Raw genomic sequence first — 15587 nt, forward strand, 5'->3', positions numbered from 1 at the left:
TCTATCTCTCTCTTGATCTTTGGGTATGTGATGTGGTGAGAATAGGCGTCGACTAGTAGGTAATATAATTACTTGTGACAGTAGAGGCTGCTGCTACGGCGACAGGAGGGGGGGGGGGGGAGGGAGGAGGGGAAAGGGCGCATGGGGAGAACAACGAGTATAGAAATAGAACCGACCAAGCCTGAGGAGGTGAAAAGAGAAGCCAATATTGGAGAGAGAGAGAGAGATGAAGAGAATAGACGAGAAGAGAAGAGAGAGATGTCCACCTCGGTCAAGCCCCACGTTCTGGCCCATTTGCTTTCCCCTTCCACGCCTCACTCCCTGCCTTCCCAAAACGACGTAATCATTCTGTCTTGGAATACACTCTTCCCCCCATTCCCTTCTCTCTCTATTCCTCTATCTGTTATTCATCTTAATAACCTCACTTCGAAAAAGATCTCAGGTTCAAATCCTAGCATCTCTCATTTATTATTAATTTATTCTAATATATATACGTATATGTTTAACAGGAAAATCATTTTATAATTTATATTAATATATTGATATTTCCTCGTATATTACATTATACGGGAGAGAAAAAGGTTTGCTCGAATTCTTTCTTCTTCTTTTTTTTTTTTCCTCAATATATATAATATATATATATATATAGAGAAAAAGGGAGCGGGAAGGGGTGCCTGGTGAGTGAGTGTCACTAGAGAAAATAGCTTTTAAGCTCAGTCATGTATTTGGGGAGAGGGGGGCTTGGGTGGTCTCGCACATGCGCTCGAGTTGGTCCCCCCACCGGCTTCCCTTTTTATCCCCTTTTGCCTCTCACCCCCAATTCAAAGATCTGAAATGATGCCACCACCACAACTCCTCCATCCATTCCACAAGGGAAGCTGCTAACAAAGACAAAGTGATGAAGAAGAGAGGGGAAGGGAATGGGGTTTGATGATGAGCTCAGTGCCACGTAGGCTTGACGTGGGCACTCGAGGCATTAATGCTACCCCCCATCCCCACCTCCTCCGGCCCATATCCTCTCCCCTTGTATCATGCCCATGGCCATCATTGGCGTGCAATGGATTAGGCGCGTGCAACCCCCCTCCCCCTCTCCTCCCCTTTCCTTTTCACATATGCACCCCCCCAACCCCTTCTCTATTTATTACTCTTGCTAATTCCCAATAAATTACTCTTCCTTTTTCTTTAAACCAATGCAAGACAGGATCCCCTCCACAAGTGATACCTGCACTTAGTATGTTGCTAATTTATTTGACACACTACATCACTAACCACTAAACTCGACATCTCCACTCTAATTTTCCCATACTAGCTCTCTTAAATACTACAATTAATAGACACTAAATCAGACAATATTAACCACTTCCTCTTCTCTGTATTGTTAGTCATACAAACAAAAGAACTCCGCAACTTTACTAATTGAAGCAGTAGAATTTTTCTCCTCCTATTTGTTTCCACTGAAGAAAGAAATTTGTGCAGGCCAACTGCCAGGAACAAATGTTACTTACATAAAGATCAGTAAATATATATATATATATATATATATATATAGCTGAGCAGCTCAAATGCAAATAATAATACACCGATTGTAATAGAGTTCTTATTTAATTATGTCAGTACTGCTATCATAGCTAGTGCCCCTTCCTTCCAGAATAGAGTAGACTGTCAGCAATCCTTGGATGAACTGATGAATTTATTTTGCTTGTGAATCACCTACCTCCTATCAGGCCACTCGCCAAAGAAGGTGATAGAGATGGCCTGCAATATGGAAAATGTTTGGAACTATAAGATGTAGAGTTAAATCAAGGGTGTATCTCGCCAAGTACTATTCATTTTTCGGAACCAAACAAATATGAAATAAAAATACAAAGTAAGCATAATAGATCACTATCATCTAGTTCAAAGAGCATATCAAGTAAAAGGAAACAATGTCACAAAATAAGAGCATGTGCTGCCTTAGTATGTTCACGGCTTAATCACTGGCTGAAACCTACAAATGATCAGAACCAACCCTATGTGAAAGCACCAGAAGTCTGTAGCTCTTGTATATGATTCCAAAAGGTGAGGTCCAAAATCAACTTCGTCACCTGCTCTGCCATGCAACTTCTATTAAGCAGTCCAGACTCCAGACATGTCTCAACTTGCATGAAAGCATATTTGAGGTACAATACACCAATCTAGCTACGGATGCTTTGGTACTCTTGGTCATCAAACACTAGAGAAGCCATGTTTTATTTTGTTGTCTACCTGTCTCAATGCATGTAACAGATATTACTATTTACTAATTAAAAGAGACTATGGATTACTAGATCTCTGCTCAAGCTGAATATGCCATGACAAAAGGGGATTGAAGGGTGGGAAAAAAAGAGAGTAGTTCAAAGCAACACTTTTCCTCCTCCAACTAAACCTGAACTTTTACAAGTACGATGAAGTGTAAGTGCTCCAGATTTTTTCCTGGGGGTATGCCCCTCCCAGAAGACAAGCTAGGCAGACAAAGAGGGCCCTTGCATCAATACTAAAGTAGTCCACAGACAGTATCGCTACAGCATAAATACCACAGGGAATCTGTAATTGATAAATTCTACTTCCCCCCATGTCACAAGAGGAAAAGAACAAAGTGAATCTTCACCCAAATACGCCTGCTAGCCTTAGAATTTTTGTTTGTTTTGTCAGACAAGGCCTTTGAATCAGCATCCTTATCATTCATAAAGGGGGAAAAAAATCATTGGATATATTCATAGACGATTAACTAATTAACAAACTCAGCAAATTGTACTTACCAGCTTTGTTTCTACTTCAGCCAACGAATCATCAACCTAGAGAGAAACAGAAATAATGAATAGGTCAGCATATATATATATATATATACAAGAACAGAGCGAAATTGATCGTTCCTTCAACTTAAGTATAAGACCATGTGGAAAAGGATGAGCAGTCAGCATACCATCTTAAGAGTTGTTATATGGTTTGTCCACTGGCGAAGAATCTGTGAGTTAAATGTCGTGTAAATTTTTAATACGAATGATAAAGCATCTGGAAGTAACAAGCATAATGCGACATAGACCATGATCTTAATCCTATTCACTTGGTTCTAAGCTTGAATTGTTTTTGAGTTCTTATTTCAAACTCAAAATCAAAATGGATCAGGCACATTGGAGGATAGGGGATTTTCCTTGTTTCATAATATACAACCTATACTGCCTCTTAGATTTTTCCTGTTGTCAAATCATCAGGCACCCATTTTAGATAATTGATCACTAAGAAACATAATATAGACATCCCTACTCTTATTCTCTAATTAGTCACTGCGAATGATCCTATGAGATACTCCATAAAAGCAATTGGTTCTTGAAACAAATAAACTAGATATGAAGTCTGCCTGCCGAACTTGGTGCAGCCCTGCCAAGAAATCTTCTGGAGTAGTCATTATCTGCAAGACATGATACAGAAATCCAATAAGTAAATAATTAGATGAATATAACAGTAAAGGAACAAGAATACTCACAACAAGCGACACTAAACAACCAGACAAGACAAAGTGGCAAAAGTGTATGCAGAAACAAAGAAAACAGAAGGAAAAGCAGATTAATCCCAAAAGATCCTTTTTTCCCCCCCGGTTCTATCGATCTCAGAGAGCAAATCAACAGTAAACGATGCATTAGAGTATACAAGGACATACCGCAGCGGCGAAGAAGGTATCGTCTCCAATCTCAGACAGCAAGGGTCATCGCCAGTGACATGGCAAATCCCTGTTCAAGTTGACAACCATAGATTTCTCCAGCGAAAATAAAAACCCAGAGAAGAATTTCTCAAAATCTATGCGTCCTCCGGTAGAGAGAGACTCATGGTAATGGCATAGAAGGAATAGGGATTCAAATTTGGGAAAGCCAAACGAACAAGCTCGTCCCTTGTTAATCCGTTATGTGGCTTATGCAATTTAATACTATTTAATTTTTTATATCATTATAATAAATATACATAAAATTATATATGTGATTTATTTATAATCAACTATTACAAATTAAAAAACTAAATACAGTTAAACTATACCAATAAAAACTAAAATTAAATATAATTATTATTTGGTCTTTATCTAAATACATGGATTAAACCGACAAGTAATGAAAGAGGTCATTTTTTTTTTCCTTCAACAAGTAGTTTAGTACTGTGACTGCAGGGTGCACGCAGCCTTCTTGGGTACAGAGTAGAGAGGATGAGCTGAATGGAAGATTGAAGTAGTGAAGACAAACAGCAAGTTAATGAAAATTAGAAGGTTCCAAGAATCAAGCCGGTCAGGTCACGTGACCACTGGCATGGGATCCGCCGGCCACCGAAGCTTCGGTACCAATAACTAAATAATAATTAACAAGTAGAAAGAAAGACTTTCCATTTCTCTTTTCTCTTTCCCCTCCTCTCCACTTACTCTACCACTTGCCATGCACCCTTCGACATATAGATTTTGACTTCGGCTTACCGTTAGCATCCCCGTTGTTTCCAGTCAAAGCAGTGCTGCCGGAGATCGAGCTAGCTAGCTCTTGCAGTGATCACTCTCACCCAACTGATCATCTATCATGATCCATCTTGCCCGGCGGATTGTTATAGTAGTCCTCCTCATGCACTCCATCTTCCTCCAGACGGCCATGCTCGCCGACGGCGCCCGGGTTTCTAACTTCCTCGACTTGGCGCCGCTCCCCATGGCGCCGTCGGCGTTCGAGAATGGTGTCGGAGATGAGATGGTAGGTGACGACAAAAGAAGAGTCCCCACCGGCGCAAATCCTCTGCATAACAGATGAGTATGAATATATTTCGCAAAGGTTTGTTTCGCTGCCGTGGTGTTTGATGCTCATCAGATGAGAGACAAGAGATGAAAACTGAGTTGAAAAGCTTAATTTGTCGAACTCTCTCTCTCTCTCTCTCTCTCTCTCTCTCTCTCTCTCTCTATATATATATATATATATATATATGTTGCTTTGGTCTAGACTGTAGAGAGCAAGTAAATGGCGAGTTCTAGCAGACTACATGCAGCTTTCTTTGTAAGCCTCTCTCTTCCTTCAGCTTCCAGTACCTCATCTTCTTAGAAGAGAAAAAGGGGATCGAGTTTACTATTAGTTCAATGTTTAATTTTTCTCATATAGATTTCTTTGTTTTGAGAAGTTCTTCAATATTTATTGGAAAGAAAGAAATCTTTGAGCGCTCATTTGCTTGAAGAATTAATGCTACATATTTGCTATATTTCACTGCTTCAAGTGTAAAGTAATATTCAAGATGAAATCCTTCTATCAAAACAGTACCAGTTTGTCTCCTCATAATGATTCAGACGAAGGTTGAAAGAAGGCAAGTGCATTAACTCAAGCATTATTTTTCCAAGAGTTCATAGGAGTTAGGGACTCTTATAAGCAATTAAATGGAGATAGCTACATGCATAAATTGAATACAATTCTACCAACTTTCCCATTTGTTTCCTTTCATCCTTAATTAATTTTTTTGGGTGTGTATGCGTTGTGGGTTAATCTTCAAACTTCCAACAATGGCAGTCCAGAGCTGACTTAGATGCATCGATCATAGAGTACTAATGTGACTAAAGTAAGCCATGACCAATTCTCCTTGAAAAAAAGAAAGAAAATGAATGCATTGATTTTTGGGAGTGCATTGAATGCATGGGAACGTGTGAAGTCGTGTAACAACGTGCCGGTAAAACTGCGGCCTTGTCCTCAAGATCAGCACACTCGCCTATCTTTCAAACTCTAAAGATGCACGATTTTATTAACAACTGGAAAATAGATTGATCTCATACTCAATGCCTATAGGAATCCGGTTTCCTCTATTTCTTTTCTTATTTTCCTTTACTTTACTTGCTCCAAACGTTACACTAAGCTCTAGAGATTCCCAGCTCGGGAGCGTCAACCACGACGTGGGTATATATATTATTTTATAAATATAACGAGCATTTAATTTGTCTGTGGATCGAAGGCCTTGAATGTTTTGTTAGTGCATTAATCAATGATCACCTTTTATATATTAACGAGTAGCCAAAATTTGAAGGGGGGCGAATAGTTACTCAAAACAAAGTTAAGAGGGGCAAAGTGATTCTAATCCAAGTACATGGGTGAAAAGAATTTGATCAAGATGCGAATCTATCTTTTAATTCATAGGATGTACGCAATACTCCAATAATTATCCGAATCAATTCCAAACTCTCCCTCTCGTATAAAGTCATAACTCCCCCAATTTAATCTCACCCCTCGGTAAACTCCCGGGAAAGGAAGGATGGCATCGCCGATCACCTCCAATCTCCTCCTCTTCTCCATCCTCTTCTTCTCCTCCTCTTCCAATCTCCTCCTCTTCCCCTTCGTTGTCCCCCTATCCGTTGGAACCCTAAACGACGAGGCCGGAGGAGAAGTTGATCCCTTGGTGACGAGGGCTTCCTTCCCCATGGATGGCGACGTGGCCTGGGTCGTGCAGGTCACCGACCTCCACGTCAGCGCCTACCATCCTGACCGCGCCGACGACCTCGTCCGGCTTCTCGCCCCAGTCCTTCGGATCATACGCCCTTCACTTCTTCTCATCACCGGCGACATCACTGGTAATTCCTCCTTCCCATCTCTTATTCCATCCCCCTTCTTTGGTTATCCTCGTAATCAATTTTAGTAAGGTGTTGGAATTTGAGTTAAGTCCCTCCGAATAGGAGCTAAAGGGCGATTAATAGGGTCGGCGGAGAAACCAGAAGAGAGTTCTTTTAAACTGAAAAGTTCTAATTTTTCAACTGTATATAGGGTAATCATTAATTCACCGTATATAGCAGCCTATTGTAACATCTGAAACAAACACGACTCACATTAATGAGTAGTTTATTAAGATCCGAAGTCTGATTAGTATTTCTTTTCAAGGCATCATGATGAAAAATATAAATTTCTATAGATCAAAATCTATAATGAGACTTCCAATGGAAATGATGCCGCGAGACGGTATAAATAAAGGAGTAAGTATGTGGCTGTAGTTGTACACGGAAAACTTAACCGTTAATAGGCTTACTAGTCAATCTTTGAAGGACAAGCAGTAGATTTTTTTTTTCCTCACAAGATATAAGCCGTACGATCACAATTTACAAGAATCTTCTTTACCAATATATCTTATTTGTCCTATTTTATCTATATTTTCTCATGTCTTTTGATTTATTCAGATGCTAAAAACAAGAAAAGAACAAGCTCAAGGCAGGACGAGTCTGAATGGGTTGTATACAGGAATGCCATAGATGCAATAGTCAAGAGAGGTGGTATAGATAAGCACAGAATATTTGACATCAGAGGCAATCATGACAAATATGGAGTTCCCTATGTTGGACACAAATTGGACTTCTTTTCCACCCATAGTGTTAGCTCTCAGCTAAACAGATTAAGCACCATTTATAGCATCTCACTTATGGTTGGTTACCTTGTTCCTTTTCACATTTTCTATACAATTGTATGACATTTTGAATGGTGATAGAATAGACAAGTTCACTTTCATCGGATTGGCTAGTTGATTCTAGCGTTAATGATTTAACAAACATTTGTTGGTCAGATGATTCTCTATTTGTTTTGAGTCTTTTGACCAAAAAAAAATTGTTCAATAAGATTTGAAAACAATTAATAGTATGAATATGCTTGAGTTTCTTTTTTTTTTTTTTCCACTGTAGCTAATCTATAATCATGTCTATTCATAAGTATTAAAAGTGTAAATCAGATATTATATCCAAAATATATTACACCTTCATTCTTCAGATGAAGTAATTGTACAGGTATCATGATACGTCCAATGCATATTATGATTTCACCTACACTTATACATGTATCTTCAACTTGCTTCTTTTCACCTTTTGTCATTACTGAGAGAAGATGGCCCTACTCCCTAGACAGCAGTCTGATAAATGGTACTTGGATGACTTACTATTTCAATCTTGAGAACAACCTATATGGAAAGAAAATGTTATGCAGATAGATGTTCATATTTTTAGATATTTCTCTCAATGCTATAGTTGTTTAAGTTTTTTACTTGTTCACAATGTTTGAGCTCATCCTTTTCTTGAAGGTTCTGTAGGAAGAGGATAAGAGATATATCTTCCTTGGTATAGATGACACGTTGAGTGTTGGTATTCGTGGCCCATCAAACTTGTTTGGTCATCCGACTGATAAAATGATTAAGGTTGTGAATTCTGAACTTCAGTATTGGGATAAAGATTCTAAATTGGTAACAAAAGTTGTATTTGGTCACTTCCCAATGTCATTTAGTGCTTCCTCTGAAAAGGGAGAACGTTATGAAACCACATTTGCAAGGCAATCGATCTCGGCATACATCTGTGGCCATTTGCATGCGAAATTCAGTAAGAAGCTTTGGAAGCTCCATTCCGTTAAATTTGCATCCGATGCTAAAGAGCTACAGACAGTGCAAAACTTTTGGGAATGGGAGTTAGGAGACTGGAAGGAAAACAAATTGGTCAGAATACTAGCAATAGATGGAGGGGTAGTATCTTTTCTTGATATTGAACTCAGCAGAAACCAACTGCAAGAGGAATTCCAAACCACCATCTTTATCACATACCCCACAGATTCAACAAGTATGAACACATTCGACAGAAGCAGCCAATCAATGAGAAGAGATATAAATGCCCTCGTCTTCTCTGCTGAAGAAATTCTTAATGTGACTGCTAAGGTTTATGATTCATTTAGGAAGTTTAAGATAGTTGAAGAGATACCGCTGCAGCTTGTTACTAGTTTAAATGTTCAGAAGCCATTATTTCATGCTAAATGGAATGCTGAAAGCTACAAGTCCCTATCACCAACACGTTATTGGTTGCAGGTAATTGCTCTAGATTCGCAGGGCAAGGAGACTTCAAGTAAGATTAGACCATTTTCAGTTGAAGGTAAGCCAGCTATTCAGTCACCTACGTGGTTGAAGTATTTGATTTTTGAAATCCAGTGGGAGGGTCTATATTTAGTTCTTTTGTGGAGCAACTTAGGCTTTCTTTTCCTGCTGTTATCCATCCCAAAACTTTTGTATCATTTCGTTGAAAGAAGTGCGAAATACAAAAAATGGGCTATGTCCGTTTTCTCCTCACCTATCCAGCAAAGAAACACCCAATTTTGGGTGCTCTGGTTTTTGATGGAGGGCTCCAGGAGTAGGAAATGCTGGTTTTCTTTGGTGATATATCTTCTTTGGCTGATCACAATGCCATGGTTTTGGGGTCGTGCAACGTCTGAGAGTGGAGACATTGGCCAAATGTACTTATCTGGCTGGAAAATACAGTCTCCAGATCATCATATCACGACCGCTAGGCTAGGCACCCCTGATGTAATGGTCATCACCTTGCCTTTCATGTACTTGGTAGTTACTCCTGTTGTAGTTCTTACTTACGGCTTGTTAGCAGAGAAGTCAGTTGTTTACTTACGCTCCAGCAGGAAAGCAAGGTTCTCAAATGGGACCATCAATTTGAATTTGGAATCTGGACATCAGTTGGAAGTTGTTGCTCGAGCTTCACCGAGTTCTTTGAAGGATATAATTGCATCTACGTTGCTTAAGATTTGTGGAGGTTGGGCAAGAAGGATCCTTTTATTGGCATGCATGATCATTGCTTTGGTACATTTTAAGGTAATTACGTATCAATTTGTGCTGATCATTGATTATATTCCTATCTGAATGCTCATATCCTAATATTGATTCTGTGTAGCTATGTTACACCCTCATGTGTGCTTATGGAGTAGGACCCGTGGCCTTATCACCCACATTATCTTGGGCCCCGCCATTGTTATTGGTTCAAGCTGTGTATTCTACAATGGGCACTGAAGATTAGGAGTGTCGCTTTTTGTATTTTCTTGCAGAAAATTCTATATCATTTTCTGTAAGATTTCTGTGTAGTAGTCAGTGGATCGGATAGTTTTCGCCTTGCTTGTGAATGTCTGTGGTACTCCATACCAATTGAATCTGGGTGGCTCTTAATACCCAGTGGAACTATGCACCAATAATTTGTCTTTAATCTGATGTACAATCAGTAATACTTCTGTGCAATATATATACTTATGTTGCTGAATCTTCTATTGGTATGGTTCAAGGTACAAGGAACAAAGATTTGATACAGTTTTGTAGAGTTGTTCTCCAAATCAAAAGCTAGTTAACATAGACAGCACTACTATCTTGGATTATCTGAATCTCTACTCGCCCTTGAATCATAATTCGTGCACTATTCGATATCTTTCTTGAATTGCTAACCAGCAAATGCTCGTATAATGTTGATAATTTATACTTAATATTTTTTTTAATAGATTTTTCTACTCGTCATCCGTTTTGAACTTTGAAGCTTACTAATAAAGCCCATCCTGTGAACTCCTTGATGTTTTTTAAACTTAGAATGGGCCAGGCTTGGCTAGTCAGGCCCATAATTAGCCCATCAAACTGAAAAGAGAAAAATAAATAAATAAATAAAATGAATATCTAATAATGTATGTATGAAGTATCGTATCGTGATTCGCTGCAATAGTGGCTGCGTATCCTATTCTTTAGCTTGCGCCTTATTCTGTCGCTTATTATTCCAATCCTTCCTCATTTCCTTCCTCCGTCTCTCTCTCTCTCCCTCTCTCCCTCTCTCTCTCTCTCTCTCTCTCTCTCTCTCCACTGCGCGACAATGGCCGCGGAGCCGAAGACTAAGTACGATCGCCAACTCAGGTACCTCACCGTATTCGCTCTCTCTTCTACCTACTACTCCGTCACCTACCTGATGATGCGATCTCTTCTCTTGCCCTAATCATGGTTCCCAAAGGACTTGAATCCCATCCCTTCTTTCCATCGTCTTCGTGATCCCTTAGATTTTGGAATTCACGGGGCTTCTTGATCCTCTTTCTCGAAGGGGCTGATGTTAATCGTCTTAGATTTATGATATTTCTACTCAGTGTTTGTGATTTTAGTAGCAAGGGTTTTGGTAACTGAGTTAGGGCTTAGTTCAGCTGTATATTATCAGGCTAAATCTTCCATATAATATGTTTTAATACTGTCTCTATTTTGACTTAAAAATGAAGGATTTGGGGAGAACAAGGACAAGCTGCATTAGAGAAGGCTAGCATATGCTTGCTTAACTGTGGTCCTACTGGATCTGAAGCTCTGAAAAATCTTGTACTTGGTGGAATTGGGAGTATCACTGTCGTCGATGGTTCGAAAGTTGAAACATGTGATCTTGGGAACAATTTCATGTGTAGGTTTCTAACCTGCATTATAAATTGTCGTGCTTGTTTGGTTTTATGTACTGAACGAATGTAAATGGCCAGTGGATGAGCAATGCCTGGGACAATCAAGGGCAAAGTGCGTGTGCTCTTTCCTGCAAGAGCTGAATGATGCTGTTAAAGCCAAGTTTGTTGAGGAGTCTCCTGCGACTTTGATAGACAGCAATCCTTCCTTTTTTGCTCAGTTTACTCTTGTAATTGCAACTCAGGTATAATTGGTGATTCTTGCCTAAGATTTTTTTTTTTAATAGCACAGTTCGGAAAAGTTGTATTATGAGCATCTTAGTAAAATGGAACGTGTATGGCTCTCTTGTCTTCCAATCTTCCAATCTTCCAATCCTATCTATCTTTTATGCTTAAGTTGAAGGTCAATAATATTGTCACTGTTTCCTTGATTTTGAGGTATAATGATGATTTTTACATCTGATAAACTACCTCGATTCCAATTTTTGTTTATGTGATACTATATTATGGCATGGCAGCTACTGGAGAATATTTTGTTAAAGCTAGATAGGATCTGTAGGAAAGCGAATGTCATTTTGGTTGTTGCACGTTCATATGGTCTCAGTGGGCTGGTTCGAATCAGTGTGAAGGTAATATAATGGGTATGACTTCTTATCTGTGTTGGTAAATTCTCCAGTTACTTTTCCTGTATTAGGCGGAAGGAATCATGGGTTTCTTTTTTTTATTTGTCAACAGGAGCACAATGTTATAGAATCAAAACCAGACCATTTTCTAGATGATTTACGACTGCACAACCCATGGCCTGAGCTCAAAGAGTAAGAATGGTTTTCCTCCTGAAGTTAATTGTTCGTGGGACAAATGTCATTATACCATTTTTCTGATGTTATATATTTTCTACAGGTTTTCAAAATCTATTGATTTAAGCATAACAGATCCTGTTGTCCACAAGCATACTCCGTATATTGTCATTCTTATTAGGCTGGCAGAAAAATGGGCTGATGCACACAATGGTTGCTTGCCTTCAAGTAGGCAAGAGAAAAAGGATTTTAAGGTGTAGTGATGAGGACTTCTCTGATCTTTTTTTTTGGGTGGTCCTAGAGCTTTCCCAAGCTAGATCTCCATGCAAGCTGATGAGGCTTTTCTTTTGTTTTCCTATAGGATCTAATAAAAGCTCACATGCTTAATATAGATGAAGAGAACTACAAAGAAGCCGTGGAAGCTGCATATAAAGTCTCCACTGTCAGAGGAATTAGTAAGTTGGCTTACCTTAAAAGAAGCAAGCCAAATTTCTTTAAGGCTTTATATATCTATATCTATCTATCTATATATCTAGCATTTGTATAGAAGCTAATGTGTTTAGCTACTTATATGTCAGGTTCACAGATTAGCCAAATTATTGAAGATACCTCTATAGAAGTCGATTCCTCTTCACCTGATTTCTGGGTTCTGGTGGCAGCATTAAAGGTAGATGTGTGTCAGTGTTGTGCTTATGGTTTGCTTCTTATATGTGATATGTACATGATAGCCTTTCATTTGTGGTAGTATGGATTTCACAAACACATTAAGATGTCTCTTAGATAAGGTTGCATTATGGTAGTCTGGAATTTAGTTGGTGGACACACTTCTTTTTACCCGCAACTTGATGGTCAGATGCATTGGTTATTGAAGGAAAGGTGAATAGAGGATCTGGAAGCTATTTTAGTGTCCTTTTGTCTTTTTATTCTCTGACACTCCATGTGTAAATCAGTTTTACTGCTGAAATCAACCCACCAAATGAGCCTTAAGCCCTCAATTATGCCTCTATCTGGTTGTTGAGAGTTGAAACCTTCAGTTTTCAATCCTTACTCATCTCCCTTTAAATCTATAATCTGATCAAATCTAGCTGTCATTTGTTTAGAGTTGAGAGCCTCAATATGCCTCTATACAATCATTTGATGTTTTTGTCATATTGGATAGCGGCACGATTGTCCTTGTGGCCACAAGGCCTGAATGATTCTCATTTACTGTTTTTTTAATATTCTTAATGCACTTTCTTATTTCCATAAGTACATAATTGGTAGATGATCTCTAGGACAAACTCAAGAAAACTTCCAATCGTTGATCAGTTGTAATCTGCTTTCTCTTTACAGGAATTCATTGAAAATGAAGGTGATGGAGAGCCACCACTTGAGGGATCAATACCTGACATGACATCTTTAACTGAGTTTGTTACTGGAAACAAGAAGCTACTTTTATTTGCTAATTACCTTCTTTATCATGAATTTGGTTTGTTGCTGGTACAGATATTATGTTAGCCTGCAAAAGATCTACCAAGCCAAGGCTGAATCTGATTGTTTTGCGATGGAGCGCCACGTGCGAAATATCCTGAAAAGAATTGGTAGAGAACCTGATGCTATTTCAAAGGGATATATCAAGACCTTCTGTAGAAATGCAAGAAAGCTCACTGTAAGTTTTCTCTTCCGGGAGTGTGGTTTTACAAAAATGGCTACATTCTGTAATCTTTATGCTATTAAGATACTTTTTGATAGTCCTGATATGGTAAAATTGTATTTTATTTTACTTTGTTTACTGTTATTCTTCCCCTACATTTAAAAACATTAACTTGATGTGGATTGGAGGAAAGCACGTTAACACTGGTACTGTTTGTATAACTAGTTGTGTGATGATCCTTGATAATGTAGGTTTGCAGATACCATACCATTGAGGAAGAGCTCAACTCTCCTAATCTTCCAGAACTACAGAAGTATTTGACAGATGAAGATTGCTGGTTAGTCTTCATACTTTTTTATGTTGTGTTGATTATTGAAATGGATTACCTCATGTTTAGAACTTGGAAACTTGAAATAGCTTTTCTGCTTATACTGTATACTAAAAGTACAATTTGATTATTTCCTTTATTTGGATTAGCCTATATTAGGGATTTTGTGACATTAGGCAATCTCGATCTAAAGGCCATTTCCCCTCATTGTGAGGAGTTATGGGATAAGTATGTAAAAATGTCCCATAGGTTGGGAAAAATTGGTAGCCCAATGGTCTCATAATATCTGAAAATGAGCTGTGTGCAAATATGCACTTTTTTTTTTCCTGTTGCAGTTTTGCTGCTGGCTTCTATATCCTACTCCGTGCTGTTGATCGGTTTGCTTCCAATTACAACAGATTTCCTGGGATTTTTGATAGGTAAGCCATGAAGTTCTTATTTATTTCTCTTCTACTGTGTGAGACACTACAAATTTGCTCCCAGTGAAGATTTGTTGTCTTATTGTGTGATGCTGAGCTGTTCTTTTTTTTTCTCAGTGAACTGGATGAGGACATGTTGCGGTTAAAGACTATTGCTTTTTCTATATTAAGCGACTCAGGTTTACATGGTTCCTCATTATCTGAGGACCTTATACATGAAATGTGCAGATTTGGCAGTGCTGAGCTCCATCCTGTTGCTGCTTTCATTGGGGGGGTAGCTTCCCAAGAAGTAATTAAGGTTTGTAGTGCTTCTGAGTTCATACTAATAAGATCTATCATGGTACTAGCTCTCATTCTTCTGTATGGACCCTTTCAGCTTGTCACTAGGCAATTCGTACCAATGACTGGGACATTCATATTCAATGGGATTGACCAGAAATCACAGGTTTTATCACTATAGTTGCAATTTAAGTTTTAAAGAAAAGGTAATTCAAGGTCAACCTTATAATAGGAAATTTATTCTTTAGAATATTAAGTTGTTATAAAGTTCACCCTTTTAAATCAAATCATCTTGATATTTGATGTCATATGCTAGATACCGATATCTGGGAATTCTCAGTGTTGACAAGCCGAGCAACAAAAGAGGTTGTGCGTGGTTTAGGACAAATCATTTTTCTCAGGTAATGCAGATGTGATGCGACCTTTTGTTTGCGGTGTTGCTTTGTATACGGTGACATGGGCCTCTCGACAACATGGATGTGCATGGTTTTTCGCTGCTAGTAGTTTTTGGAGGGTTGAACTTCACATATTCACGCATCTTCATAGCCTGGATGTCACTTCAGGAGAGAGTGCATTTTGATGTAATTTGGGACAAGATGAATCAACATTTTTAATTTCTTAATTACCTTATACTTTTTCCTTTTTGATTGGTTACGAGTTCATCTATCTGATATATAGTTGGATAAGTAGACAAATTCTTTCAAAAAACAAACTACAATGAGTTCAAATTACATATATATAGAGTGCTCCAATATACATATGCCGTACAATTAGACCGATTCTATCAAGAAATATATTACAATAAGCTTAAATTGTGTCTTTACAATGCAATTAGAGTTAGGCCTCTTTATTTTAGGAATAAAATTTAATTTTAGAATAATTATTTTTTTATTCATAAAATAAAGTCTTTATTTTAGGAATAAA

At 38.3% G+C, this 15587-nt stretch overlaps 3 protein-coding genes and 1 long non-coding RNA gene across 5 annotated transcripts in view; 2 read left to right on the plus strand and 2 right to left on the minus strand.

Annotated features, from left to right (window-relative positions):
- LOC140774234 (transcription factor bHLH30-like) overlaps positions 1-91 on the minus strand; it is a 3424-nt gene extending 3333 nt beyond the window's left edge. For both annotated transcript variants that reach the window (XM_073117141.1, XM_073117140.1), the window contains exon 1: positions 1-91. This exon is cut by the window's left edge and continues 897 nt beyond it. The gene's annotated coding sequence lies outside the window, so the exon portion shown is untranslated.
- Positions 92-1444: 1353 nt separating this feature from the next.
- Positions 1445-3867, minus strand: LOC140774693 (uncharacterized). Its single transcript, XR_012106633.1, has 5 exons — positions 3677-3867; positions 3377-3427; positions 2942-2983; positions 2778-2813; positions 1445-1755 (listed from the first exon to the last, which is right to left on the minus strand). It is a non-coding gene; the product is annotated as an uncharacterized lncRNA (long non-coding RNA).
- Positions 3868-6192: 2325 nt separating this feature from the next.
- LOC140774424 (putative metallophosphoesterase At3g03305) lies at positions 6193-10060 on the plus strand. The gene is made up of 4 exons (XM_073117422.1): positions 6193-6580; positions 7178-7419; positions 8074-9621; positions 9701-10060. The coding sequence occupies exons 1-4, from the start codon at positions 6265-6267 to the stop codon at positions 9821-9823; spliced, it is 2229 nt and encodes a 742-aa protein (XP_072973523.1). The 5' UTR covers positions 6193-6264; the 3' UTR covers positions 9824-10060.
- A 478-nt stretch (positions 10061-10538) lies between these two features.
- LOC140774990 (NEDD8-activating enzyme E1 regulatory subunit AXR1-like) lies at positions 10539-15293 on the plus strand. The gene is made up of 15 exons (XM_073118197.1): positions 10539-10692; positions 11043-11215; positions 11289-11452; positions 11726-11836; positions 11943-12022; positions 12108-12258; positions 12366-12459; positions 12583-12671; positions 13337-13410; positions 13490-13652; positions 13889-13974; positions 14301-14384; positions 14502-14682; positions 14761-14869; positions 14980-15293. Exons 1-14 carry the CDS (start codon positions 10652-10654, stop codon positions 14842-14844), a joined length of 1575 nt encoding a protein of 524 aa, XP_072974298.1. The 5' UTR covers positions 10539-10651; the 3' UTR covers positions 14845-14869; positions 14980-15293.
- The last annotated feature ends 294 nt before the right edge of the window (positions 15294-15587 follow it).

Source organism: Typha angustifolia, chromosome 13 (assembly GCF_048772165.1).
Source record: "Typha angustifolia cultivar Huaian chromosome 13, ASM4877216v1, whole genome shotgun sequence".
NCBI classification, from domain to species: domain Eukaryota; kingdom Viridiplantae; phylum Streptophyta; class Magnoliopsida; order Poales; family Typhaceae; genus Typha; species Typha angustifolia.